This window comes from Eumetopias jubatus, unplaced genomic scaffold (assembly GCF_037043125.1).
Source record: "Eumetopias jubatus isolate StellerSeaLion01/CBP00866 unplaced genomic scaffold, mEumJub1_p1.0 scaffold_5, whole genome shotgun sequence".
Lineage (NCBI taxonomy): Eukaryota > Metazoa > Chordata > Mammalia > Carnivora > Otariidae > Eumetopias > Eumetopias jubatus.
This window is the reverse complement of record NW_028274811.1, coordinates 103243746-103270812: the sequence shown is the minus strand read 5'-3', so window position 1 is coordinate 103270812 and position 27067 is coordinate 103243746. Positions and strand designations below refer to the sequence as shown.

At 42.8% G+C, this 27067-nt stretch overlaps 1 protein-coding gene across 3 annotated transcripts in view; it reads right to left on the bottom strand.

Moving 5' to 3' along the window:
- The window catches only part of ATP10B (ATPase phospholipid transporting 10B (putative)), a 125784-nt gene that overhangs the window by 61727 nt on the left and 36990 nt on the right, over positions 1–27067 (bottom strand). For 2 of the 3 annotated variants that reach the window (XM_028106505.2, XM_088023478.1), the window contains 6 exons: positions 16917–17002; positions 14100–14206; positions 10520–10651; positions 6862–6989; positions 4805–5057; positions 3489–3727 (listed from right to left, as the gene is read on the bottom strand). In XM_028106505.2, the coding sequence (XP_027962306.1) occupies positions 3489–3727; positions 4805–5057; positions 6862–6989; positions 10520–10651; positions 14100–14206; positions 16917–17002 (945 nt within the window). The remainder of the gene's footprint in view (positions 1–3488; positions 3728–4804; positions 5058–6861; positions 6990–10519; positions 10652–14099; positions 14207–16916; positions 17003–27067) is intronic. The other variant, XM_088023477.1, reaches the window with a different exon arrangement.

Here is a 27067-nt window from a genome sequence, read left to right as displayed (position 1 = left end):
GCCTAGCAGTAAGGGAGTTTTCCAGATCTTGCAAGACCCCACCCCATGTGAACAGGGTCACTGCAGCTATGTACCACCCTCTGGTACCCTGGAAGTTAAGGGAGGCCGTAGCTGGTACAGGCTTCGTCTGTTCCTGCCCTGTGTGGTCACATTACTTCCAAAAAGATTTTGAGTGCTTGGCTAATTAAATCAGGACTCTTATCTAACTTTCGAGTGGGAGTTCGTATCTGTGGGCTGTCCTCACCAGTCTGGAGCAGACTGGAAGTGCTGCACATATCTCTTTCAAAGAAAGGAAGGAAGACCGAGACTAAGGAAAGGAGGCAGAGGGCCAAAGACACCTCCTTTACTTTTCTCTATTGCATTCTTTCCAGACAGGTGGGAGAGGCCATGCCTACAGAAGGAAGTGGTGGTGCCATCTGGAGGAGCCTAAGTGGCCCCAATGCAAATTTTATGATTAGGAAGATATTCTTTGGTCTGATGGTTCTGGAAAACCTTTTGTAAGTGGTACTTCTAAACAAAGACTCTCTGCTCAAATCTTGGCTTCTTACATACAAGGGCGGGGCAGGGGGTGCATTTCATTTTCCATCTGCCAGTACTCTTAAACACTGGCTTGCAACTGACCACTTTCCTAAGTGTATTATCCCCACCCTAAAGCCACAGATTTTATAACAGCCAATTAGGTGGCATTAACCGATACTTCCTTGTTCTTCGTAGTAAAAGAAAAAAAGCCAGCTTGTGTTGCTGTTAGCCTTGATGCTCATTTTGTTTTGGGTTTAGGGCAAAGTTCCAAGGAAACCAACAACCGGCTTCTTTAGAATGTGGTAGGGTGTTTGCTCTGCCAGGGCTTGGCATTGTGGAGGTTTTAGAGGCAAGTTCTCACTGATTTACAAAGGGAAGGCAAAGAGCTGGTGGTGCCAAGAGATTATTATCCAACCAGACCGGATGCCAGATGGGCAGGTGAAAGATGACACAAGCTTGGAGAGCCTGCCAAGAGTGGGTGGGGGCAGGAGCCAGGAGGTCCACCTGGGGCTGCCACATATATTCCCTATGGACTAATTCAAGGATCTGCCACTCCAGTCAGATATTTTATGGGTTAGTGTCAGAGTCCTTTAAGGCAGCCCAAATCACCCCCTTCAGCCAATGCCTCCCAAGCTATAGAAGATGCACATTTGAGCCAAATCAAGATTATTTCCTAGTGGGGCAATGCTATTCTTAGAGAGGTTCTTGATCTTGTTGCTCACTAGAATCATCAGAAATAAAAAAGATGAATGCTCAGGCCCTCCCCTAGACCAAATATACCAGAATCTCAGGGGAGAGGGCTTGACATTGCATTTTATGAAAACTCCCATTTCCCATGTCATCAGATATGAACATTTGTACAAGTCAGACAGCTTTCCTTGAGAAAGATTGCTTAAGACTTCCATGAGTTGTCTATCTAGAACACATGATTTTAAGAATTAAGTCCTCAAAATAAACTCATGAAACAGAACAATAATCCTTCTTAAAGATGAAGACATTGAGGTTCTAGCTCAGTAAGCTGACCAAAGTCACAGAATAGATGAAAGAGCTGAGATGAAAACCTGGGGCATTTGACCCCAAATGTACCTAATTTATAGCTGGAAGGGACCTTGCAGGTCAGCATAAACATCATGGTATTTAACTTTTAGAATAGCTGGTGATAATTGTAGGCCCTAATGATAGATAGGCCCTGAATAAAAGTTACAGTGGCTGGCTCAGGGCTGCAGTTTTCCTGGGCTACTAAGATTTGTCAGGCTGAACAAGGGGGAGCGAATCTGTGTTTTCCAACTGAGATATATAAAAGAAAGCTTCCTGTTTCCCTCTCTGTGTCTTGGGGGAGACATTCTCAGGCACATGGGATGCCCGTGGCATACAGAACTGGAAGGTACCAAAAGACACATGCAGTGCAAGACTTAGAATCTGTGCCTGGTGAGAATTCACTAAATGCATTGTTCAAATATTTAGGTAAAGAGCTGGAGGAAGAGCATTACATTCAGAGGGGACAAAATTAAATTGATGAAGAGAAAGATGCAATAATATGCATGTTCTGTTACCTTACCTGAGAAAAGAAAAAAGAAAAAAATTCTTCCTAAAGGCATCTATGGATCATTCCTCTTGTATGTTTATGAGCATCATATATCTTAACACATGGCTAATGTTTTATCCTTGCTAATGTTGCATTTCTCTGTGTGGTAGTAACATAAGAGAGTTAACTTTGTACTCACCTGAAGTTAAATAAGTAATAACCCAGAACACATAGACTCACAGCATTTCTTTTCCATCACGATCAGAAAACACAATTTTGGGTTATAAAGACTATGTAGCAATATGGCAAATGCTTTTGATATTATTTCAGATTAAAAAAAACCCGCACATTTAATTTGTAGGTACTATGACTGCAAAAATGTTAAGTATATGTAGTTATGTGTGTATTAATGGAGAAAATAAAAATTAGAAGGAAATTAATTATGAGGATAATTTTGAAAATCTAATTTTCTAATAATGGGATAAGAGAATTTCCGTCCTTTAAGATGTGGGTCTTGTTCAAGATAGCTGGGGCTCCCTGTGGTCTTTTCTGTAAGTGCAGAAGATTCTAGATGATGTTTCTTAGAGAAAGAACATGGTGCAGAGGACAGTAGAATGGGACAGGAATCAGAAATCTCCAGTTCTGGCCTTGCCTTCTAGGGAATGCTGTGTAATCTTGGGGAAGAAACTAAATTTCTTTACACGCCAGGGATTTAGTGATAGCTGTACTATTGGATCAAAAGTGAAGGAACCATATGCAAAAAGCTCCAGACCAAAGTTGCAAGGTTGAATCCCCATAGGGGCCAGGCAATTAATTTAAGAGAATTAAGTATGCTGGGTAATTTTGACATAGATGTTCTTTGCTTTATAACTATTTAAGATTCTTTGATTATCACAAAAAAGTATATTCTTCCATTACTCTTGAAGCCTGCAAGTCTTAAGGCCCATCTTGTTTTTGCACCTTATAGAAACATGGGCATGACAACTATTTCCTTTAACTGTATTTTGGAAAAGCATGCATCATGGACATGCTGCTGGTTCTCAGTTCAGTGATGGGGGTAAACAGAGAGGCGGACAGTCTGTGATGAACAGAAGACCACATGCTCAGTCTAAGGAGCATCAACTCCATCATTCAAGCCAATTATTGCTACAAGGAAATGTTGGCTAGTGTGGAGAAATTTTCCAATTCCTTTTTAAAAAGAGAAGCCAGAAATCTATATGTTTATATGAAATCTCCCAATTTCTAAACACTGAACATTTAAAATGAACAAGAAGTGTATATGCCTAATAAAACACAGAATGCAGATTGCGTATAAGACCAAGGGCTACCATTTTGAGAGCTCTTTAGGATTTCTAGTCTTTTCTCTTTCATACCCCAGAGCCCCCTCCCATCTATCCCCAAAAGAGGTCACTTGCAACTTGAAGAGTAAAAGACAGGTACTTACTATGGAGCTGCTGAAGGCCACAGGAGGCTGTGAGCTTTCACAGCGCCCCACAGACCTTTGTCGGGAGTGGCTCTGGATGGGTACCTGGGCACTGTGGCACCTCCTCAGAGGCTGGGCCCTTCTTTGGCCCCTCAGTGTTGCTGGGCCCTGAGCCCATCGGGCTGGGAAGGACAGGCACTGGTATTGGGTCCATTCTTCACTGTCTGAGTCAAGCTCCTTTGGGGTCTCTAGTCGCTTGGCTGCAAGAAAGGAGTACTGCTATGACACCAGTCATACCTTGGCCAAGTCACGGTCTGAGAGGATCCCAGACTCTAGGGGTAGAGGAAAGAGCACAGAGTAAGAGCACTTTGCTGCTCTGGAGCATGGGCAACTGGACTACCTTGACTGGAGAAAGAGGAGTGCAACTAAATTGCACAGTTTCAAATCCAACTCTACTACTTCCTAGCTCTGTGACTGAGCTTTGACTAAACGTGTGCCCCTACCTAACTCATAGGGTTGTTTGGAAGACTTGATAAAATAGTGTGTCACAGGGACTAATGTACCCTAATACTGGTCATGGTAGATGTTATTATTATTAAAAAGAGATCAGAAGCTCCCATGTAAATGGTTACCACCATGGCAAAGGTGATTGGGCTACCCATAATATCTCCCCCTTTCTTTTTCTCCATTCCTCCCACTCAAAAGAATGAATGCTGCTCTCTTGAGAGTTTCTTCTCTCAGAAAGCATGTGTGGTGTGTTTGTGGTGGTGATGGTGGAGGGCTGCTGAGGAAATCAGGTCAGCTTTACAGGCCACCTTCAGTCCATGTGTGATGACAGTCCAGGCATTGTTCAGCTATACCTCCTAAGTCAAAGCTCTGCCTCAGTAAAAATCCAAAAGATCAGTCAGCTAACATGGAAGGCTTTTCCTGGATGTATTGAATCTGATCATACATCCACAGGGAGGCCTGTCCTGACATGTCAGGTAAAGTAACCCCCCAAATTTTTAAACCTTGGCTGTATAACTGGTACATAATTTGGACATGTCCCCAGTCCATTCCCAACAGATAACAATCCTGTGTGTAAATGGCACCAAAGACCGACTGGAGGGCTACCATACAGGAGATCACTGATAGCCTTGCGAACAAAGGAAAGTTTACAGGTGATAAGAACACAACTGATCTAGGAAAGGAAGCCCACAGGGATATAGAAAGCAATCTGCCACAGAGCCAAGAAACCTCTGTAGGGAGCCAGGAAAATGTCTTTCATTACCATTCTTTTAGGACAGCAGGGTGATTCATTTAGAAAGAGTGGTGAGGGACCGTGGGAACCCTCGTACCATTTTCTTGGTGAGAATACTCGCTGCCCATGATAGTGCAACGCCGAAAGACCATCTTGTTCTCAGTCAGTGTCCCCGTCTTGTCAGAGAAGACATACTGGATCTGGCCCAAGTCCTCAGTGATGTTGAGGGCTCGACACTGAATGGACAAATTGGTCTCTTCATCATACAGGTCAAGGTCATTGTGCAGGAAGAAGACTTGCCCAAGCTTCACCAGCTCAATGGACACGTACAGGGAGACTGGGATCAGCACCTGTGGGGAGATTGATTCCCACAGTGTCAGAGACCAGGTCAGTTCCCTGTCTCAGAACTCTCACCAGGGGGTAGCAAAGGCAGTTAATGGAAAGCTGAGGTCAGCTCACATGATGGATTTTCTCTGAGAAACTGAAGGTCAATGACTTCATGCCTCCCTTGGAATTCTTAGGGGTATCTGAAAAAAGGTGCCTTCTTCACCCAGGGAGGTCTGGTACGGAGTACGCACTCACCACTGATTGTCTAATGACTGAGTGGTTAGGGGGTGAGGAGCTCTAGTGCCTCTGTCCAGAATTTCCTGATGCCTCTCAGATCTCTATGCCACCAAGGGCTGTCGCTCACTTTTATATGTATTCAAACCCACTGTTGATTACTGTCTCTGATTCAATACCTAATATCTTCTGAGTGCTTGCTGTGTGTCAGATCCTATGCTAGGTCCTGGTGATGGCAGCAAGCAGAACAAATACCTGGCTCTGAAGACCTCACATTCCACTAAACAAATAAAGAAATATTTATCAGGCAGTGCAAAAGAAAAGTCAAGAGGGTAGAAGGTGGTGACTGGAAGGGATTCTTTTATAAACCATGACCTTTGAGCAGAGACCTGAAGAAATGAGGGTGTGAACCAGGAAGTTATCTGTGGGAAGAGGAATATTCTGGGCAAAGACTGGGGTGGGAGTCGGCTGGGTAATTGAGGGGAAAGAGTAAGCAGGTCTTGTATGAATGAGCAGGAGACGGCTAGGCGATGAGGCCCGTGGGGAAGTCAGGGTCCAGATCATGTAGGGCCTTGTTCGCTGCCATAAGGACTGTGGATTTCTCTTGGAGCAGATGTGAAACCATTGGAGGGTTCTGTGCAGAGGAAGAGTATGGTCCAACTCGCATTTAAAAAAGATTACTCTGCTAAATGAGTGAATGAACTAATGACTGAAAAAAGTTTACCTGTAAGAGGACAACAAAACACCCTCAAATACTACAAGAAACTGAATGTAAATGGAGCTTCATGAAAACAAAACTGCAGCTTCCCTCATCTTTTCATTGACTGTACCTTCTTACAGAGCCTGAAGAATTTATTCATCTTTTTATTCCTTACTGCCCCTTTCTTGTAGGTGCTCTGTGTTTTGTGTTTTCTCCTCTATGGGGCCAGTTGTGGTTTTTCCCTCTCAATCTATCAGATGCTAAAACACTAACCTGTGGTTTCTTTCTCCCAATCCTTAGGGCTTGACAGTTCTCTGTAGTTCTCTGAGCTATTTTATCTTCTGTTCCCAGGTCGTTAGGATTTAACCTGTTCTATTACATCTGGCAAAGGGGCAGGTACACTTAGATTACTACTATAATCTTACTCTTAAATAGAAAAGCCTGGGCGCCTGGGTGGCTCAGTTGGTTGAGCGGCTGCCTTCGGCTCAGGTCATGATCCTGGAGTCCCGGGATCGAGTCCTGCATCCGACTCCCTGCTCAGCAGGGAGTCTGCTTCTCCCTCTGACCCTCCCCCCTCTCATGCTCTCTATCTCATTCTCTCTCTCAAATAAATAAATAAAATCTTAAAAAAAATAAAAAAAAAAGAAAAGCCTGATAAATATTTTCCTTCACTATTATCTTGGGTGCAAGGTTCCTTCCACAACGTAGGGCTGGTCCTGACATTACCCCTAATGTGAGGACTTTCAAAGACTCACAAGAAAGCAATGACCATTTTCTCATCTTAGTTTAGTTAGTCCTTTCTTGGGGTCAGCACTGTTTCTTCTTTATTCACAAAGTTGTGGAGGAATTGGTCACAGGTCTTCTTGAGCCCCCGGCTAGGGAGGTCTTCCTACCTGGAGCAGGATGATCATTGTAAGGAACATGTAGAAGCCTCCAAGGGCAAGGGGAAGGAAGCTGCCCTTGGCATCTGGCACATCAAAGGGAGGGTGTTCTTCAAAGGTCCCATTCCAGAGGCGGTGACCTGAGAGTGGGCAAAATCAGAGATTAAGCAGAATCCTCACCTAATTCTATATTAGTCTAATCAAGGGCTATTATATCAGTCCTTAATTTATTCCTGGAAGTGAGTGTGCTTTGGAGGATCCCATCCTTATTCTATACAGCCTAGTTCTGTGTGTATATATTCATCTAAAGTGGTCCTTTGCATACCCAACATTTCAATCTCTTGATGGCATTAAAGTCTGTCTTACTGGGAGGAGACTAGCATGGGGATTGCTTATATTTTGATGAAGTCCTGTTATATAGGGATTGGAAAGAGGAAAGGGGACACAAGTTCTTTTCAGTTGTGTGGCAGAAAGTGCACGGCTGGGGATCTTGATAGACCCGAAAGCTAGCCCCTCTTCTTCCCCCATGCATATACGCATCCATCCATCAACCCATCCATGTTTTCACGGTTCATCTATCCATCCATCCATCCATCCATCCATCCATCCATCCATCCATCCATCCTTCCATCCATCCTCAGTTCATCCATCCACACACTATCCACCCATATCTCTGTTAACCCACTCTTTCCTGCTGCCCTCCCTCCCTCACTCTATCCAACATTTATTGATTTAGGAAGGAATCGGTCTCATCTCTTGTCTTTGAGGAGGTCCCTAACAAGTCAGAGACCAGATGTAAAGGGACAAATCCCACACAGTGTAAGAGGTACTATGCAGAGTGTGGAATGCTATGAGAACTCACAGTAACATATCCAAATGCAGACTGAGCCCCGTTTCCTTGTCCGCAGATGGTGATAACCACATTCATCACTTGAGGATTAATAAGAGGAAGTGCTACAGAGCTTTCTGAATCTCAGTTTTCTCATCTATCAGTTAGTAATAATACCTCTTCTGTAGGATTATGGTGAAAATAGAATAACCAAATGTGTACAATGCTCTCAGCCCCAGAGTAGGGGTGGAACACCTGGGTGGCTCAGTTGGTTAAGCAGCTGCCTTTGGCTCAGGTCATGATCCCAGGGTCCTGGGATCGAGCCCCACCTCGGGCTCCCTGCCGAGTGGGGAGACTGCTTCTCCCTCTGCCTCTGCCTGCTGCTCCCCCTGCTTGTGCTCTCTATCTCTCTCTCTCTCTCTGTTAAATAAATAAATAAAAGATCTTAAAAAAAAAAAAAAAAAGCATAGGGGATGCTGCCCTGTCCCCAAGATGCTTCTTTGCCCAGGAGGCTGGGCTCAATACCATTGTACACGGCAGAAGAAAGGAGACTTACAGACATGAGGTTATTTTAAGGTAATATTATAGAGCAAATAACTCTGGCCTTCAAGGCAACCAGGGAAGGCTGCATGGAGGAGGAGCCCTTGAGGGGTCCTGGAGACCAGAATGATACCAGGTGATCAGAAAGGCCTGAGGAGGGCATTCTGGGCAAAGAAAAAAAGAAATATCATCTTTACACAGTCCAAGTAAGCATGTGATAGAGAATTCTTGAATGACACTCACTTGAAAGCTTTCACGGCAGGGGGTGTGCTTTAATTAGGCACCACCTGAGGCCTGTCACTGTGTACGGGTAGTGTTTCTCAGCATACAATTCTGCCCCTCCCTGTTCCTTTCTCAATTTATTTATTATTTTGGGCAATCTGCCAAGCAGTTTCTGGTTTGCCTATACCTTATCTCACTGTGTGACCTTTTAATCATTAACTTCCTTTCTCTAGAGACACAGTGAGATGATCTCAAATGTCCTTTCCAGCTCTGCTATTCCCTGAAAAACCTGCTCTGAAACAGAGGCAATAGTTCCTGCAGTGTCTCTGAGGTACGGAGGTAGCCCCACACGGATTGTGTTGTTCCCCTACTTCACTGGCCCTCTGGATGTTCTCCTCCCAGCTGCAGGCCACCCTCACCTGGAGTGCCATTAGACACATCTGGGAAGCTTACTTAAAAACCTCAGGCTACTCACAAAACTAAATCCCACTGTCCTCACCATGGTGGCACACAAAATCTCCCTGGGCCCTAGGAGGTCTTATTTTTTCAGATACAATCTTCCAAGAACAGTGATGGGCACAATTTCTGACCAAGGCAAGTAAAGAGTAAACACCATTGCTGCCCACTGGTTTGGGGTCAGCAAGGGGTTCTGGACTTAGCACATTAATTTTTCCTCTTGTTTGTCCCTGGTTCTTTTTGGGGTCTCCTTTAGGGTCCTGAGGACCATCCTTAGAGAAAGTAGATAAGAGGAAGTGTCCCTCTTTGCCTATACTCTGAGAATCAACTTAAATGGCTCAGATTACTTGTGTCTATACCTCCTGCAGCTTTCCACACTCAGCAGTTATAGAACACGGCCACAGCCTGGTTCTAATCAGGTCTCCATGCTAGGCTTTGCTCTTGCCACACCAAAGAGCCAAATGCTCCTCTGCATAAAATTATTCTTCCTACCACTGTGCTTTGCTTGTGCTATTCCCAGGGCTAAGAATGATCTCTCTCTTTTCACAGCTGCCTGCTCATCCTGTGGTGAATGACAACTGCATTCAGGGATCAGCTCCAACTACCCCTTCAAGGAAGACTTCCTCCCCTGATGCTCTCATATTACTAATATTAGGGTGAATAATGGCCTCCTCCAATGTCCACACCCTAATTCCTTGGACCTATCAATATGCTATCTTACATGGCAAAAGGGGCTTTGAGAATGTGATTTAAGTTAAGGGTCTTGAGATGGGGTTAGAGTATCCTTGATTATCCAGGTGGGCCCAATGATGTAGTTATAAATGTCCTTATAAAAATGAGGCATAGGGAGATACTACTAGAGAAAAAGGAGAAGGAAGTGTGAGCAGAGATTGGAGTAATGCACTTTGAAGAAAGAGGAAGGAGTCACTAGAAGCTCAAAAAGACAAGGGACAGTCTCCCCTCAAAGCCTCCAGAAGGACTGAGCCCTGCTGACCCTTGAACTAATCCAGTGGAACTAATTTTGGACATCTGACCTCCAGAGCTGTAACAGAATAAATGAGTATTGTCTTAAGCTGCTAAATTTGTGTTGTCTTTTTATACCAACAATAGAAAACTAAGGCAGTACTTGCATGCAGCCCTTACTGTGTAGGACTGATTATACCAATTCTGTTCATGTGTTGGACTTCTTCTTGCTAAACAATGAGCTTTTTAAGGAACAGTCCTCAGACTAATTCATCTTTTTATTTTCTTATGCTAAGAGAGTGCCTGGGTTCAGTAAGTATTTCTTGGCGAAATAAATGATAGATGATATTCCTAATATTTAGAGTACATAATACTTTCAGTAGGTTTTCATAAGCATTTTTTAAAAAGTAATCTCTACTCCCAACGTGGGGCTAGAACTCAGGATCCTGAGCTCAAGAGTTGCACGCTCTACAACTGAGCCAGCCAGGTACCCCCACAAGCATTTTTATTTGATTGATATCCTATTAAAATACAGAGTGGGATTTATTTTTTATTAACTCTATTTTATAGATGAGGAAATTGAGTCTCAGAGAGCTGAAACAACTTGCCTAAAGAAACAGAAGTTTACCGTGGTCTTGTTCTTTCCAGAACATTCCATACCTACAGCTCCAATGAGGCACATGAGGAAGAGGAGCCCAATGCAGAAGAAGATGTCTGTGTTCATGCGCCGCTCGATCTGGCTGCGTTTGTACCGTGGGCCGCTGTTGTTCAGCATGGCTTTTGTCTCGTGGCCTTTGAGAGAAAATGAGGTAATAAGTCTTTAGCATCTGTTTTCCTCTGGCCTGGATCATATCCTTAGCTCTTCTCACAGGAGCTTGCAATGGAAGAGAAGCTTCTTCCTCTAACCTAAATCTTTCACGCCTCAGGGAGACTGCTGAGAACAGCCGTAGAGGCCTCACACAGTTTGTCACCATGTGTTCACTGAGCATCACCTCCACACCAGACACTGTGTGCACACTGATAGAGCTACGAAGCACAGGTTGTACACTGCACAACTCAAGACACACCCTTCATTTTGTGGTTGTTGTAGATTGATAGGTTTATCATGATAAATTTCTGCAAATGATAGTAAGCTGTCTGGAGGAAGGGCTTTTTTTTTTTTCTAATTTGCACAAAGGCACTGTTATGGGCTAATGGTAGGATACAAGGATGAGACAGATGACTCACATTTTGGTGAAAATATTTGAGAAAGGAAATAAATAATTACAGTTAGTAATAAGTCCCATGAAATAAACAATAGGCTGATAAATAAGAGATGGTGGTAGAGAACATGGTCAGGGAAGGCTTCTCAGAGGAGGTGACATATAAGGGACATCAAAAGATAGAGAAAAGAGTTTGGAGAACATGGTTTTGGGCTTGGGGAACAGTATGCGCCAAGGCCCTGTGTCAGGACAGTGCCTAAGGCCAGTAGTTTTCATTCTTGTTTCTTTGCCTAAGGTGTTGCTGTTTCTTGTAAAAGAGTAGTAGGGGCCAAAGGCCTCCATCCGAGTCTTAGCCTTGAGCCACTTTACACTTATCTTGGAGTTCTGCCTAAAATTTTGTTCAAAGAGAGGACAACAAAATTTGAAAACTACCAATCTCATCCAGTCACCCTTGTTCCAGTTGGAGACCAGGGACCAAAGAGTAGAAGGGGCCTGCCCAGAGGAAAGAGCCATAACATCAGAGCCATACTGAGAACCCAGGATTCTGATTCCTACTCTTTCTCCTTCTGCCAATTCATGGTACCCAGGCCACACAGCTAAGAGCTGAGAGCCAAGCTGAGATTTTGTCTTTAGACAGAGCCTGTCCTTTGTGGCTGCTAAACTTAAACACCATGCTGTATTCCTCAGCAAATTAAAAAAAAACCACATATTTGCTGTGCAAAAGTAAAGAAAACCAATATATCAGCACCAGCAGTGAATGTCTTTAATTCTCTTTAGCTGGTTGCCTTGTGGATTTAAAGTGGCAACAAAACAGCAGGAGTGAGCAAACTCTGGGCTTATTAATCAGACTCAAGTTGCTGTAGTTGTGAGGGGGGTTTCCACAGCAATGAGCACAGACTGACTGCGTTCATCAGCACTGTGGTCTTCCCACCTGCTTCAGGCTCACCTCATATCAGGGGTCCTCAGACCTCCTTTTTTTCCCACCTGTTCTTCACCTTCTGCGATCCCTCTGCTCTTCTGGTAAACGGTGGGCTCACAGGGAAGGCAGGATGGTATAATGGTTGGAATGTGGTCTCTAGAGTCAGAGCTTATCTCTGTAGAGACTTGACATTGGGTTACAAGGAATTAATCTCAGGAGACAAATGACCTTGGGTGAATTAATCCCTTTGTACCTCAATTCCTTATCTGGAGAATGAGAGATAATAGTTGTGTATGTGTGTTTGGGGCAGGAGAGTGAATTAATATACACACAGTACTTAAATTACTTCCTTATACACGGTAGGGGCTCAGTAGATGTTTGCTGTGAGGAGCACACACCTTTATGTTGGAGTTCTTCCTTCTGCGACGCTCACTTTGGTCTTTTAGGCCCTTTGACTCAGAGGTGCTCCTATTTTGTTTATCCATATTATCAGAGGAGAGAATATGACTCTAGGTCAGTTGCTCCCAACCAGGGGTGATTTTACTCCCCGGGGGACATCTGGCAATGTCTTGAGAGATTTTGAGTTGTCACATCTTAATGGACTCAGCATCTTGAGGTCAGGGATGCTGCTAAACATTCTACAGGCAGCCCCCAACCACAACGAACAATCTAGAACAATCTGCCCCTTGCTCTAGATAACTATACTAAAACAATCAGTAGCATTTTTGTACACACTTGAGAGCCTAATATGTGCCAGGCACTGTGTTAAGCCCCTTTCACAGACAATCTCATTTGACCCTTATAACACTACAAGGTGAGAACTATTAGTCCCCTTGTGTTGAAAGCTTAACCAACATACTCAGGAACACGTAGCCAGCCAGATTTCACCCCCAGGCAGCCTGACTCCTCAGAGTCATGATTCACTCTCTCCCAAATCTGCGCCCTCACTTACCATGCTCATCACTCACTCAGAGATCACTGATCAGGCAGAGAAGCAAACTCCAAGCCCATGTGGGATTTTTTGGTGAGGTGGGGATTGCTTCGGAGTTTATCTTTAGTAGGTCTATCAGATGGCATTGAACTCCGTTGCCAAAGACTCTTGGAAAGAGTCACCCAAAGTGACGAACACAATCCCCCGCCACCAAGTTAGGGAAAGCTAGCTAGACTGGGACATTTTTTTTTTTTTTAAATCTGTTTTTCTTTGACAGTTCCAGAAAGTGAATCTTCCGGTAGACTGATGTTTCAGTGCTCTGCCATGTCCATCAAAAGTGGGGTTCTATGAATTCCCAAACAAATCAAATCAAAGAAAAATAACAAACAAGCAAAATATTTCAAGATGTCCTAGTAAGTAGGAGACGCAGGAAAACATAATCTAGGGTCTTCCACTGAAGGTAGACACTCCAAGGAGACTGTGTTTTCTCTACAGAGGAAGAAGTCTGCAGTTGTTGATGTAACAGCTGAAATTTATTGAGCACCAACCGAGTGCTGGGCACTAAGTACTGGATAGAGAGTAGTCCCAAGACGGTCCTCTAAGACTTCAGCTTCATTGTGAGAAGTGCTGCTATCTTTTTTTTTTTTCATCAGAAAGCAAAATCAAAGTAGAAAGGAGTTAGAGCAAAATGAATAAATAATACACACATAACTGCAGAAGCAACAACTAAAACCCACTGAGTGCTCACTGTGTTAGACATAATTTGTTTCACGTGTTGGGTCATTTGATCCTCATGAGTACGCTATGAGGCTGAGCCAAATGTTGTTCCCATTTGCATAGATGAGGAAATGGAGGCACAATTTTCACAAAAAGGCGGAGTTGTTAAATTGGTGAGATCATTCCTCAGGCTCAAGAAAGCACTCTTCATCCTGCCTTTGATTAGTGTCACAAAACCATCAGAGGTGAATGAGCACGAATCCTTCTTTTGTTCAGATGACTGATGTTGGCTTGGAATCTAAGTACATCTCCTGTGAACCAAGTAAGCTGCTGTGATTCTCACTTTGCTTAGCTGAGAAACAGGAAGTTTCTTGTACCCCTCAGAACTGTTGTGGATTCCCACTGACTGAAGGTGGATTTGGAGGGGCGGGGGAGGGAGGATAAGGGGAAGGCACATCATAAGTTAGTGACCTGCATAGATGACGATGCCAACAGCCACCTCAGTGTTTCTGATGGTGCAGCCTCGAAGCAGAAGACTCTCACTGCCAAAGCCAGTTCTTGTCTGGTCTGGATGCTCCCTGGGGATGAAGAAATACCAGGAGTGGTTTGGTGGTCATTTCATGCTATCACTGGGTAGTGTCACAGAATTAGAAGTGATGAGTGAACAGGATCCCTCTCCTCCCTCTTTTTCAGAAGAGCAATGGGTCTTATTAACTTGGCATCTGGTCTCCAGTTTCAAGTACAACCTTCATTGCTCCTGGGAGGCTTGTGTGTGGGGGCTGGACCATTAAAAGGGAATTATCCATCCCTACGGAAATCATCATTTATGCACCTCAAAGTCAGAGCTCTGCTGAAAAAGCATTGGCTTCGGTTTTCTCACTCAGAATGGTTTAGTGTGGGGGAACTGGCTTCTGGCCCTACTGTGTTCCCTCAGGCAGCGTTCCCATGCACTCTCACCTGGTTGCTCGGATTGCTGGGGTCTGCTGGGACCAGACTGCGGAGTCTGACTGTGCAAGTCTGCCGAAGCCACCAGACAGTGCCCCCCTCACACTGTGAGACGGCAAGGCTCCTCTTGTTGGGAATTACATCTCTCACTTCCCTCTCTCCTGTACCACCCTCCTCTTGCTCCGTCTCTCGTGAAATAAACAGACCTCACGGGAGGGGGATGGTAGCCCTCTGTGCCACAAGTGGGAGGCAGCTCCTGAAAGACGAGAGTTTTTTCCTTGTTCTAGCCTCAGGGCATTGCAGTTTTCCACCTCACACCAGAAACTTCTGAGGCCAACCAACACCAGTTACTACCTGGGGTCTGAGCCTTATTCCATCCTGGTGCCCTTCCTTTGGGATATTTGAGACATTTAAATTCAAATATAACTTCCCCAAAGCATTAGGGAGAACAAAAAGAATAACATCTGAACCCTTAGGGCTTTTCTCTTTTTAGTTCTTCAATACTTCATTTTTCTAGGTCTGGTTATAATTGTTTTTCATTTACTGACTCAGTTAATCATCATGACAACCTTGGAAGATAGGTTATGTTACCATACCCACTTTATAGACTGGGAAACTGAGGCCAGTTCATAGAGTTAGTAAATGGCAGAATGGGGATTCGAGTCCACAAAGTCTGACTCCAGAGTGCTGTACTGCCGCTCAATATGCCTTTTCATACCAATTATTCCTTACTGTGGTTATAAACTAAGTTTGCTTATAACATTTTATTTGATTCTTCATACTTCTGGGAAGTCAGAAGGGTGATTATCCTTTCGTGAAAAAGATGAAGCCCAGAGAGGGTGAGGTTAGTGTCACTAACCCAGGGAGGAGAGTTTTCTAAGGCCGCACACCTAATACGTGGGACGCCCTAGGACTCGGCGACCCAGACCACAGACAGCAGCTGTGTCATGTGGTTTTCACAACACGAGGGTTCCCAGAGTAATGCCTCACTAACTTGCACTGAATCAGAGTCCTTCCCACTTGCTATTCTTCTGACTCTAACAAGCAAATGTCTGACAGCTGACTTGGGATGAACCAAACGTCAGGCACAAGGGATGGCCGCTTTGCTGGGCCAGGTGGCAGATTCTACCTAAATGGATGCCTGCAACGAGTCCTCTTTGCTGGGAGTGCGAGCCCTTCCCTGCCTGTCTCCATCTGTGCCGTCTGTGCGTTTTAAAATAATTTGTATTTAAAAGCCACTAGTTATCTTGTATTGTTCTCATCCTTTCCCCTCTCATAGTGTTCCTCACGACAATAGAGGTGTGAGAAAAATGTGAGTGGCGAGAAAGCACAGACATCTGCCTTCCAAGAAGTCTACTTAAGCCTCATTCCAGACCCGATTGGTCGACAGGTCACCTTACCAAGCTGAGCTCTGTTCTGCACAACAATGCAAAACATACTGGGGCTCCAGTGGGAAGACCTGGATTCAAGTCCTGGTATTGGCTGGTACCTATTGTGTGCCTTTGGGTATATCTGAAAGTCTTAGATCATCCCTATCTGGAAAATGGGGATCCTAATAGTCACTTCCCTGGCTGGTTGTACAGAGTGAGAGATGATGTTCCATGTAAGTACTCTAGAAACTGTGAAAGCACTGTATGAGGGCATGTATTCTCATCGTTACTGTCACTCTTTTTTGGTCTGTCTTTGCATTAAGACCAGTAGTCTGATGTGGGAGCAGAATTACAGTCAAATTCTCAGGCCAAACTAAAGTTGAGGCATAAGAATAACACTAATGATAAGAGCACATCCACCATGGACCGTTTACTCTGTGCCAGTTGCTGTGCTATGTGATAAACTACCAAATTCGTAGAAAACACAAGTCCTATGATGTAGACCTTATAAGCTTTGTTTTACAGATATGACAACCAAGGCCCAGAGAGGTTAATGAGTTTACTCAAAGTCACACAGCTTGTAAGTGATAAAACCCGATTTCAAACCTAAGTCTGTCAAACTCAAAAGTCCCCGTTTTTACCTGCAATGTAATACAAGCTCTTTTAGAACACTGACATCAGAGAAATCTTGCCTTTCCTGAATCAGAGTGTGGTCATGACTTTGATGTTATTTCACTAGAGGTTTAAAAAGAATTAGTAAATTTAAGACTGCAAGATAATTAACTGCCGCTCTGGCGCCAAAAAAAAAAAAAAAAAGAGAATAAGAAAAATTTCCCAATGTCGTTAGATTTCTTTAGCATTTCTTTACATCCTCAAGGAAAGGACACTTATCTCTTTGGCCGTTTCAAGAAAAGATGTGTTCTAGCTGCAAGGGAAAATAGTTACCAGCAGCACAGGGGCATTAGATACTTACATATAACCCTTAAATTTGTTGAGGTGGTTGTTGGGTTTCTCACACACGATGGTGTTGCAGAAATGTTCGGGTTCGAACTGTACAACCTGTGAGGGAGAGAAACACCAGGAAGTCATTAAGTTAGAGGGATCTAGTTTTAATAGGATCACCAGGAGAGCTAATCACTGTTAGAACCATCACAACTAAGGCAATCCCTGCTTTGTCACATCGTGATAGTTGTAAAATGTTAGAAGAAGAGTGAAATCCTCATTAAGAAGGAGGAAGCAGATGCACTGAAAATGCTGGAAAGTTGGAGGCACGGCAGAGGGAGCCCCCTGCCTGGCCAACAGTTCTCTGGTGGGTCTGGGTTTGAGTTTCCAGACCAGCGCCATCCAACAGAACCTACAGCAATGATGGAAGTGTTCTAAGTCTGCATGTCCAATATGGAAGCTCCTCATCACCTGTGGCTATCGAAATGTGGAAATATGGCCGAGAAACTGACTTTTAAGTTTTATTTAATTTTAATTAAAGTGAAATAGCTTCATGTGGCAAGTGGCTACCACATTGGGCAGCACAGACATAATCAAAAAGAGGTTACAAATCACACAACCTAGAGATAACCAGAATATTCTTGTGTATATAATACTTGTAGGGTTTAAAAATATATGTATAATTAAAAAATATACAAACACCTACATGTATGTATGGGTACACATACATTTATGCATTTCAAAAAATGAGATGGTGTTCATATAAACTGGAAATTTTTACATGTTAAGTTTTTTATACATCTTTATTAACACCGGCATAGAAACCTGTTAATATGAATGCCACCATATTCATTTTTCACCATTTCACTATGGCACATTTATATCATCTCAATTTGTTTTTCTATTATGAATATGCTGTGGAAATTGTAGCTAATAAAACACAATAAACAGCATATATTGTATTCGTTTCTGCCAGATGCCGAGATGAGAACTTCATATATATTATTTATTTTTAAGTTTACAATTATTCTATGAAGTAGAAATACTAATTATCCCCTCTTTAGGGATGGAAAAACCATGGCTCAGAAGGGTAGGCAGGCTTCCCGTGGCCGCTGCACGACTGGGATTTCAATCCAAGTGTGACGAGAGGGTCCCCTGTCCTTTACTTGCACAGCACGCTGCCCCCCAGCGAACGTTCCTGTAGCAAAGTACTTCAGACACATGCTTGCCTTTTTTTCCATGATTTGTCTTTCGTTAGGTATCTAGGTATATAAAATCTTACAGTCCAATGGGGGAGGGGCACAAACGGAGGTGGGGGAGGTCTCCCCACATGGGTTAATGTTCCTTTTACCTTTTGAGCCTCAGTCTCTCATCTGTAGAATGGGGCTAACTCCACTTTCCCTGTCTATCTCATTTGTGCCCCAGCGGACAGAATCCGTGTGGAAAGTTTTAGCAGAGGTAACATGCCATGCAGTAGAAGGAAGGAATGCTAACTAAAGGTGGGGTGAGAAATGGTTTCCTGGGTAGAGCTTTTGAATGCGGACTGAATTTATCGCTGAAAGTTTCAAGGTACAGCTGTTCAAAGGGGCAAATTGATTAGAAGAAACGATAGCATTCTGGCTTCGTATAAATATACCGTCCATTGGATCTGTGGGGGCACCAACATAAATAAACTCTCCACTCACTTGAAATAAATTACCCATCCAGGAGTTTCTAAAAATATGGCCCTTTTCTCTCCAGGTATTGATTCTTTCAGGGACAAACACTTGCCGAGTCCTGAGATGATGACAAATCACACCGTAATTTGTCAGCTGCTTTCATGCCCCTGATTAAGCCATGTGCTTCGCTCCGATCCATATCACTCGGCTCATTGCAGGCTTTCTAAATCCAAACTCATTTCAGATATGAGTGGCAGCGGGTCTCAGAGCTAATGATCCTGCTGCAGTGAGTGCCGGGTGTCTGTTGAATCACACCTGGCAGATGCCGGCTATGTGAGGTTGGCCTCTCTTGTCCCTGCGCTGGGGCTTCCCAGTGACCTTCCTCAAGTGTCCCCTGTCCTCATTTTCTTCTGGGCACTGGCCTTGGGTCCTCTGTCCATCTCCCTCTTTTCCTGAGAAGGTGACCTCACCCTTTCTAGCTACCTGTCCCCTGGGCTCCTTACTTCCCTCCCCAAAATGGGCTGTAAAGAGGGGCATGTGGGTCTTGCTATCTTCAAAGATAAGCTCTCGGGATCGCTTGCTTTGAAGGACTTGCTGTAGCCACTCCAGGGAGCTGCTAGGAGAGCCCAAGGACAGAGGGCATGGGGGGAACTGCCAAACTCCTACAAGGTCCTTATTTTAGCCTCATTCAGGAGTTTCTGAGACCCTTCTGATTCATTACAGCACAGATTTTCATAGCTTGTGGACAAAGCCCACCCAACCATTTCTTTCTGACTCAGCCCTTTACCTAAGAAAGCCCTGCTAATAAGCAAAAAGGCCTGGGGAGCCCTCAGGGTCCATGAAAAGATAGCCCCTTCCCAGAGAGGAGTGTGTGTGTCTCTGCAGCTCTTTAGGCCAGATCCACCTCCCTTGAACACTTACTATGTGCCAGGCACCTGTCATTAAGTTGTCACAGTAACTGTAGGAGATTTTGACAGATGGGCAAATAGAGACTGAAGTAAAGCAATTGTCTCAGGGTTGGTAAGTAACCCCCATGACTGCGGTTCACATCCTTGGAATCCAAAGCCAATTATCATCATCGTTGTTGCTATGGTCATTGTTACCGTCATCAATACATTTAATCCTCTCTGTCCTCCTGTTTTTTATTATTATTGCTTCAGCACTTACTGAATGCTTGTTATGTGCTAAGAACCAGCTAAATATTTCATACATGCTATTTCCTTTAAGTCATATAATAACTCTGTCAGGCAGGGACTATTATTATAATTATTTTTTAAAGATTGTATTTATTTGACAGAGGGCAAGAGAGCGCAAGCAGGGGGAGTGGTAGAGGGAGAGGGAGAAGCAGGCTTCCCACCGAGCAGGGAGCCCAATGTGGGGCTCGATCCCAGGACCCTGGGATCATGACCTGAGCTGAAGGCAGAGGCTTAACTGACTGAACCACCCAGGCTCCCTAGGCAAGAGACTATTATTATCTCTATTTTACAAGTGAAGGAACTAAGGTTAAGGAGATCCCAAAGACCTACAGCTAGCAAAGTGAGAAGGCAGGCTTTAACTGTGGGACTTCTGATGCCATACACTTTGCTCTCTCAAACAATGGTGTTATTTTGATGCACAAAGGAAAGATTAGTGTTTAAGCTCTCCCCTTGGGAGGGGGGTGGAGGGATGAGGTAACTGAAGGATGGACATTAAGGAGGGCATGTAATGTAATGAGCACCGGGTATTATATAAGACTGATGAATCACAGACCTGTACCTCTGAAACCAATAATACATTGTATGTTAATTGAATTAAAATAATTAAAAAAAAGATCTCCCCTTGGCTCTATTTCCTTTCCTGTGTTCTTTTTCCACTTTCTATAATCTAAGTACCTGATATAATAAACTTATATATATGGAATTAAAAAACAAACCCAAAAAACTGAGCTCATAAATACAGAAAATGGATTGGTGGTTGCCAGAGGTGGGGGTGGGTGGAATGGGTAAAGAGAGTCAAAAGGTACAAACTTCCGGTTAAAAATTAAGTAAGTCATGCAGTGCAATGTACAGCGAGATGACTACAGTTAATAACATTGCATTATATGTTTGAAAGTTGTTAAGAGAGAACTTAAAAGTTCTCATCACAAGAAAAAAATACTAACTGTGAGGTGATGGATGTTAACTAGACTTATTGTGATTTCACAATATATACAAATATCAAAACATTATGTTATATACCTAAAACTAATATAATAAGTCAATTATATCTTAGTAAAAAAATAAGCAAGCTCCAATGCCTAGAAATCATCATTATTATCATTATCACGATCACCATCACCCTTCTTAAGGTGGGTCAAACAAGGAAGCATAAAAAATCTAAACTACATCATATTGTCATGCTGAACTTTGATTTGCCTCCATTAAATGTTTTTATTTGATTGTTTCTAAAAGATTTTATGTTTTATGAAAGGTGTTTCTTTTTTTTTTTTTTGAAGATTTTATTTATTTATTCATGAGAGACAGAGAGAGAGAGAAAGAGGGAGAGGGAGAAGCAGGCTCCCAAGGAGCAGGGAGCCCGATGCGGGACTCGATCCCAGGACCCTGGGATCGTGACCTGAGCCGAAGGCAGATGCTTAACCAACTGAGCCACCCAGGTGCCCAAAGGTGTTTCTTATAGTCATTGGTTCACTCTCATCCTCTTTTCTGGTGTCTACATACACATCTGGTAGGTAGGCAGTCAAGGCATTTCTAGACCAGGGTATCCCAATTGTTTGGCACTACTGACATTTGGGGCTGGATAATTCTTTGATGTTTAGCAGCATTCCTGGCCTTCACCAACTTGATACTAGTAGCACCCTCTCTTTCTGCCAGATGTGATGACCAAAAATGTTTACAGACATTCCCCAATATTTCCTGGGGGTAGAACTAAGAATTGCTCTAGAACCAAGTCCAGGCTAAGGAGATATAAAGTTGCCCAGATTGAGAACACACTCTATCCTATCTGTCCATCAGGAGAGGACACGATAGGATTTTTTTTCTCTCTCTCTCTTTTTTTTTTTCTCTTCAATTGGAAAAAAAGGTTAGATTTCATGACTGGGGGTTCCTAATGACTTGAATGATGAGAAATCTGCATATATCACTTTGTCCTATATATACCATAGAGACTATTATATAAGCATGGTGGAAGTTTCCTTACAATATATGTATCATGCTAAGGTTAAAAATAAAAGGGGATTGATAATGAAAAGAAATGAATTCATTGTCTAAAATATAATAGAAAGTATTCAGAAAATACCACAACTAATAAGCAATGCAATGTGTTATGTTTTCCAAGTGTATTTGCATTTTAAAGCAGGGTAACTTTGAAGGGTAGAGGTTAAGACACTACCTAGACTGGGACATTCTTTTGAGGATTTTACTATGTGTGTATGTGTGTGTGTATAAATATATATATACATATAAAAATATATAAGTATATATATGTTTAAATTTTTTAAGCATTTAAGAGGTTTTCTTTTGCCACCTCTGTGAAGCCCACCCAAATCTCCAGAGACTGTCTCACCCCAACCAATGAGAATTTGTCCTTTTTACGTGCTTCCACACCACATTGCTTACGCCTCCATTAACACTTATGAATCTGTGTTTCCTCTATGCAACTGCCAGCTTTCTCTGGGGCATCTCCCATAATACTTTGTGGCAACAGGCAACACCACCAAGATTTGTTGAGAGAAGGTTAGTCCTGGAGAGGGTGATGTGAGGAACATATATATTGAAAAGTGATGGATGAGGAGATGAAGGAAGAGCTCTCTGTAAAGACTGCCCAAAACAATTAGGAAAAGCCCCAGTGACAAATCTTAACTTTGATTCATGGGAATAAGACTGCTTCTTGTAAGGAAATTCTTTGGCTCAACTTAAAAAAAAAAAAAAAAGTAGTCAAAGAACTAGATCCTAACATTCCAACATGGGCCAGACTAGTCTCCCATTCATTCATTCATTAATTCATTCAGTAAAATCCATTCATCAATCATTTATTGAATATCCATAATATATGAGCCATGGGAGAAGTAAGAGAGAATTGGAAAGAAGGGAGAGGTTTTTGACACAAATCATTTATTGCAGTGATAAAACAACTCAAAATTCCCAGTTTAGCCCAGGTACATCAATGGCAGTATCTGTAAAAGCAAAGGAAAGTGGGCCAAGTGCTAGTGTGTCATGACTCCCCGGGATTAAGGTATCCTCACTGATTTATGGCCCAGAATCAACAAGCTGCACCCTCTGAGGGCCACCGGGAAGGCCAAGGTTTAGCAAAGAGGCTGAAATATGTTCCAGTAACAAGAATGGGCCTTTTCGCCTGCACTGGCCTCAACTTTTACTTTTCTTGGCCCTATTTTCCACTATTCTTCATAAATGAAGTTCAAGTTGATTAATAAATGTGATTACATAAATGTATGAATGGTGTTTCGAAATTGTTTGTAGTGGGCAGTTCTTTTCTGCCTACGCACCTTCCAGTCTAATCTCTTTTCATTAACAACCCTTTGACTTCCTTTTCGGCTATTACCTCTCCTCCGTGGTTTGTAATCTTGATGGGACTCTAGGTCAAGATGCCCTGCCCACTAGACTCTCCCACTGTGGGACTTTGACTTGAGTGGAATGACTCAAGGAAGAAAAACAAAGGAGATCATTAAGTAATTGTTGTTCCCAGTACTCGCCCACCGCACTGAGGCTTCCTGGTTCTTGTTTCTGAGCCTGGGTTTTCAGCTTTCCTTTGATTTTGTGAGCCATGCTGTGTGCTTCTTCCCCTCCACCCCACCTGCCCCTGCATTTTTGCAAGGATACTATTTTGCTTAAGTTAGCCAGAATCATTTCTGCTTCTTGCAAATAAAGAAGTCTAATCAAAACAGTAACCTATTCAGTCCTATGGATATATCTTGGTCTTTAAAAAAATAATGATTTGTATTTATTTGGTAAAATTGCAGTTCACAAAATGCTGTCCCTTATTGATCTGATTTTATTCAATCTTCCCAGCTCTCTTGTGAAGTGTTGAGGACAATTTGGCCCCATTTTATTGGAGAGAAAATTGAGCGTTGTTTGTACTAAGTAGCTTGCCCAAGATTACACAGCTCATGAGCACCCAAGTTTGTCTGATTCTAAAGGTTATACATGTTCTTTGCTTGGCATAAGCATTTAATGCTGTCTGCCCACAGAAAAAAACCCTCTCAGCCTTTTTCATGCTTTCTTTGCAGGTTTTCCATATTGATAACTCTCTTAAACTTTTATTGCCAAGCTTAAGTGTTAGACTTCTTAAGGACCCATGTGTCCACCAGAGACCGTAGCAATTTGTCCTTCCTTGGGACAGACAATTCTTAATATCCATGCCATTCACTTGAAACTTGTAATGCTTATAATTGCTTATGCTTATAATTGCTAAATACCAAGTTGTTTCTATAAGCCAATTGGTAGATTAGACATTGCAAATTGTCTATAAATCCCTATATGCAGCAAGATGCTGTCCATAGACAGCATAAAGATAAGTCTCATACATGGTTTTCTAATTTCTTTAATTTTTTTTAAGATTTTATTTATTTATTCATGAGAAACAGAGAGAGAGAGGCAGAGGGAGAAGCAGGCTCCCAAGGAGCAGGGAGCCCAATGCAGGACTCAATCCCAGGACCCCAGGATCATGACCCGAGCCGAAGGCAGACGCCCAACCATCTGAGCCACCCAGGCGCCCTTCTTTCTTTTTTTTTTTTTTTTAAAGATTTTATTTATTTGAGAAAGAGAGAGAGAGAGAGCATGAAAGGGGGAGGGGCAGAAGGAGAGGGAGAAGCAGACTCCCACTGAGCAAGAAGCCTGATGCAGGGCTTGATCCCAGAACCCTGGGATCATAACCTGAGCCAAAAGCAGAGGCTTAACTCACTGAGCCACCCAGGCACCTCAATTTTCTAATTTCTTTAGGAATTCTTGAGATCAGTAAATTACAAATCTAAATTCATAGTACCTTTTTGTTTTATTTTCTTAAATAATGGACACCGAAAGGACAATTGCTTTCAGTTCAGAGGGCTTGGGAGGGGTAAGGTTATCAAAGATTTTTGAGAGTCACAAAGGGTTTTTAAATTAAAAACAAAAACAAAAACACGTACCCATAGTCTTAAGTTCTTAGAGGACAGAAGTACATTTTAGATCACCTTGAAACCCCTCCATAGCTATTAGGAAATATTCAAGAAAGATTCTGCTAATTGAAGAGAGAAATCAGCTAAACTCTTTCCTTAAGCACAGAATGTACTTATTTACTGAGTTTTTACTTTGAGCCTGTGAAAAAGAAGAGTTGAACCAGGGATTGCCAAGCTTCTGTGCAGCTCTCACTCTGTTTCCACATGACCCTCAGGCTAGATGACTAGAAAAACCAGCCCGTACCAGGGAGAGGATGACAAAGCAGAGCTAGCTCATTTGTGGAGTGTTCGTGTAGGCGGAGCAAGGTTTCAGGATACACAGACCACACCCCCTGGGGTGGTTACACAGGAGATAACACTGCATGCAACCTTAGGAGGATACTATTTAAAGTTTTGCTTTTTTTTTTTTTTTTTTAAGCTTATTAGTTTGGATAATGCCAGAATCAAATGTTCTTCACGTCCTAGCTGCTGAGCCAGGTGACTAAGGTTTCCTTCCTGGCATGTGAACTGAACAACCTTCTGATTTCTGAGAATTCCATCTGAAAACTAATGACAGTTACCAGCATTCGATAACCTTCCTGCTCCCAGTCAGTCGGAGTTCTTTTCAAGATAACCTGCAACAGAGTGACTGGCAGCTACGTTCCTTTCTGACTCTGGGTGAGGAGATGGGTCTGAATATGCAATCACCCTGGTCTCCCTGCCTGCCCAAGAGATTCCCACTAAAACACACAGATTGGGCTGCAGGGCTGTGGGTAGGAGACTATCTAAGGATTCCTTACAGTCTTGTGTGGACTTTATTCAAGTGGACAGATATTCAGATTCTTATTCAGGGCTAAGACTAAATGTAATCTTGAAGCTGTGCTATGACATTTTCTAACCTCTAAGGCAGGGATTTGGCATGCCGAGCAAATACTGGAAAAAGAATGACTTCTGTCATTCTTAGAAGGAACCAATTACTATTATTGGTGGGATTTCTTGTTAATAATTGTCTTTGTGATTCCCTGTTAGAGTCTGTAGTCACAGCCTGTAGCTCTCCTGTTTAAACCTGAACCCCCAGTGCACACTACAGCACCTGACACAGAGGACATATCCAGTCGATATTTGGTGAATGAACGACGACTGCATGAGGCCTGAAATACACATAGCTGTCACCAAATGGGCAGTGGTGCCTTCACAGACTGTTGCACAGACAGACCTTTTCTGCATACATTTTTCTGGCTATGGATTACTGAGACAAAAGAAAATGACATGAGAGCCCATGTTTTGTACCTCATGTTTTTGGCAAAAGAAGTCACAGAGAAGAGACTATGAATTCCAATTTGAGAAACTTTTTATTCAGTTGTTCACAAAAGATAAGATTGTTATGTGTCACCCCTGATAAACAACAAAATGACCTAGCACAGTATCTGGCAATAACTGGACCTTATCAGATATTGGTTGGATAAGTGAGTTTACTCAATGAACTATGGTGAGGTAGGTACAATGGTTGAGAGTGACAAAAATGGTTTATGGGAGCACAGAGGAAGGACTGATTCACTCTGGGTACATTGCAGAGGATGTTGTGTAGGCAGAGATAGGGCAGATAGATAAGTTAGGTACATAGAGCCCTGATGCATTATATATATATACACATATATATAAAACAGACATTTATCGCTGAGGTGCTCAGAACTCTCCTGCTCCGTAGGCCAATTTCAACCATAAAGTCGAAGTAGAGGATGCCAATCTCAGAATCCTTTCCCTCTGGCCAGAGTTAATTGGTCTAAGGGTGGGTGCACAATACCAGCCTGGTCAATCAGTCTCTGTCTTTGGGATGCCTTTCAATCTAGACATCAGGAAAGGTTCCCTTCTCTGGAGGTGAAGCTGTGAGTGCAGGTCTATTTGTGAGAGATGAGAGCCAAACATGGACAGAAACCCAGAACAAGAAATGAGGATTGCACTGATGGATTCTAAATTTCTGGTTGACGCTACCCCAAGGCCCAATTCACCTTATTTCCTTTCAATAAATTCTCTTTCTGTCTAAGCTACTTTGAATCAGAGTTTGGTCGCAGGCATCGAAGAGTCTTGCCTAATCCTTATACTAGATTGGTATGGTTCTCCTTTGAGACACCATATATTTCCCACACTGGCCTGAAATACTCCCAATTATCCCTGGTGGTTATGACTGTGAAGGCCACTGTTCAACTGTAAATATGTTACCGTGGTGTATGGAGAAAGTGGGAAGGAGGAAAAGTTTAAGCTATCATCTATTAACACTTTGCATGATTATATCTTTCACATAACCTAGCAGAGCTTCCTCATAAGGCCCTGAAGGGACAAAAATAGAAAAAGACTTTTTTTTTTATTGTTATGTTAATCACTATATTACATCATTAG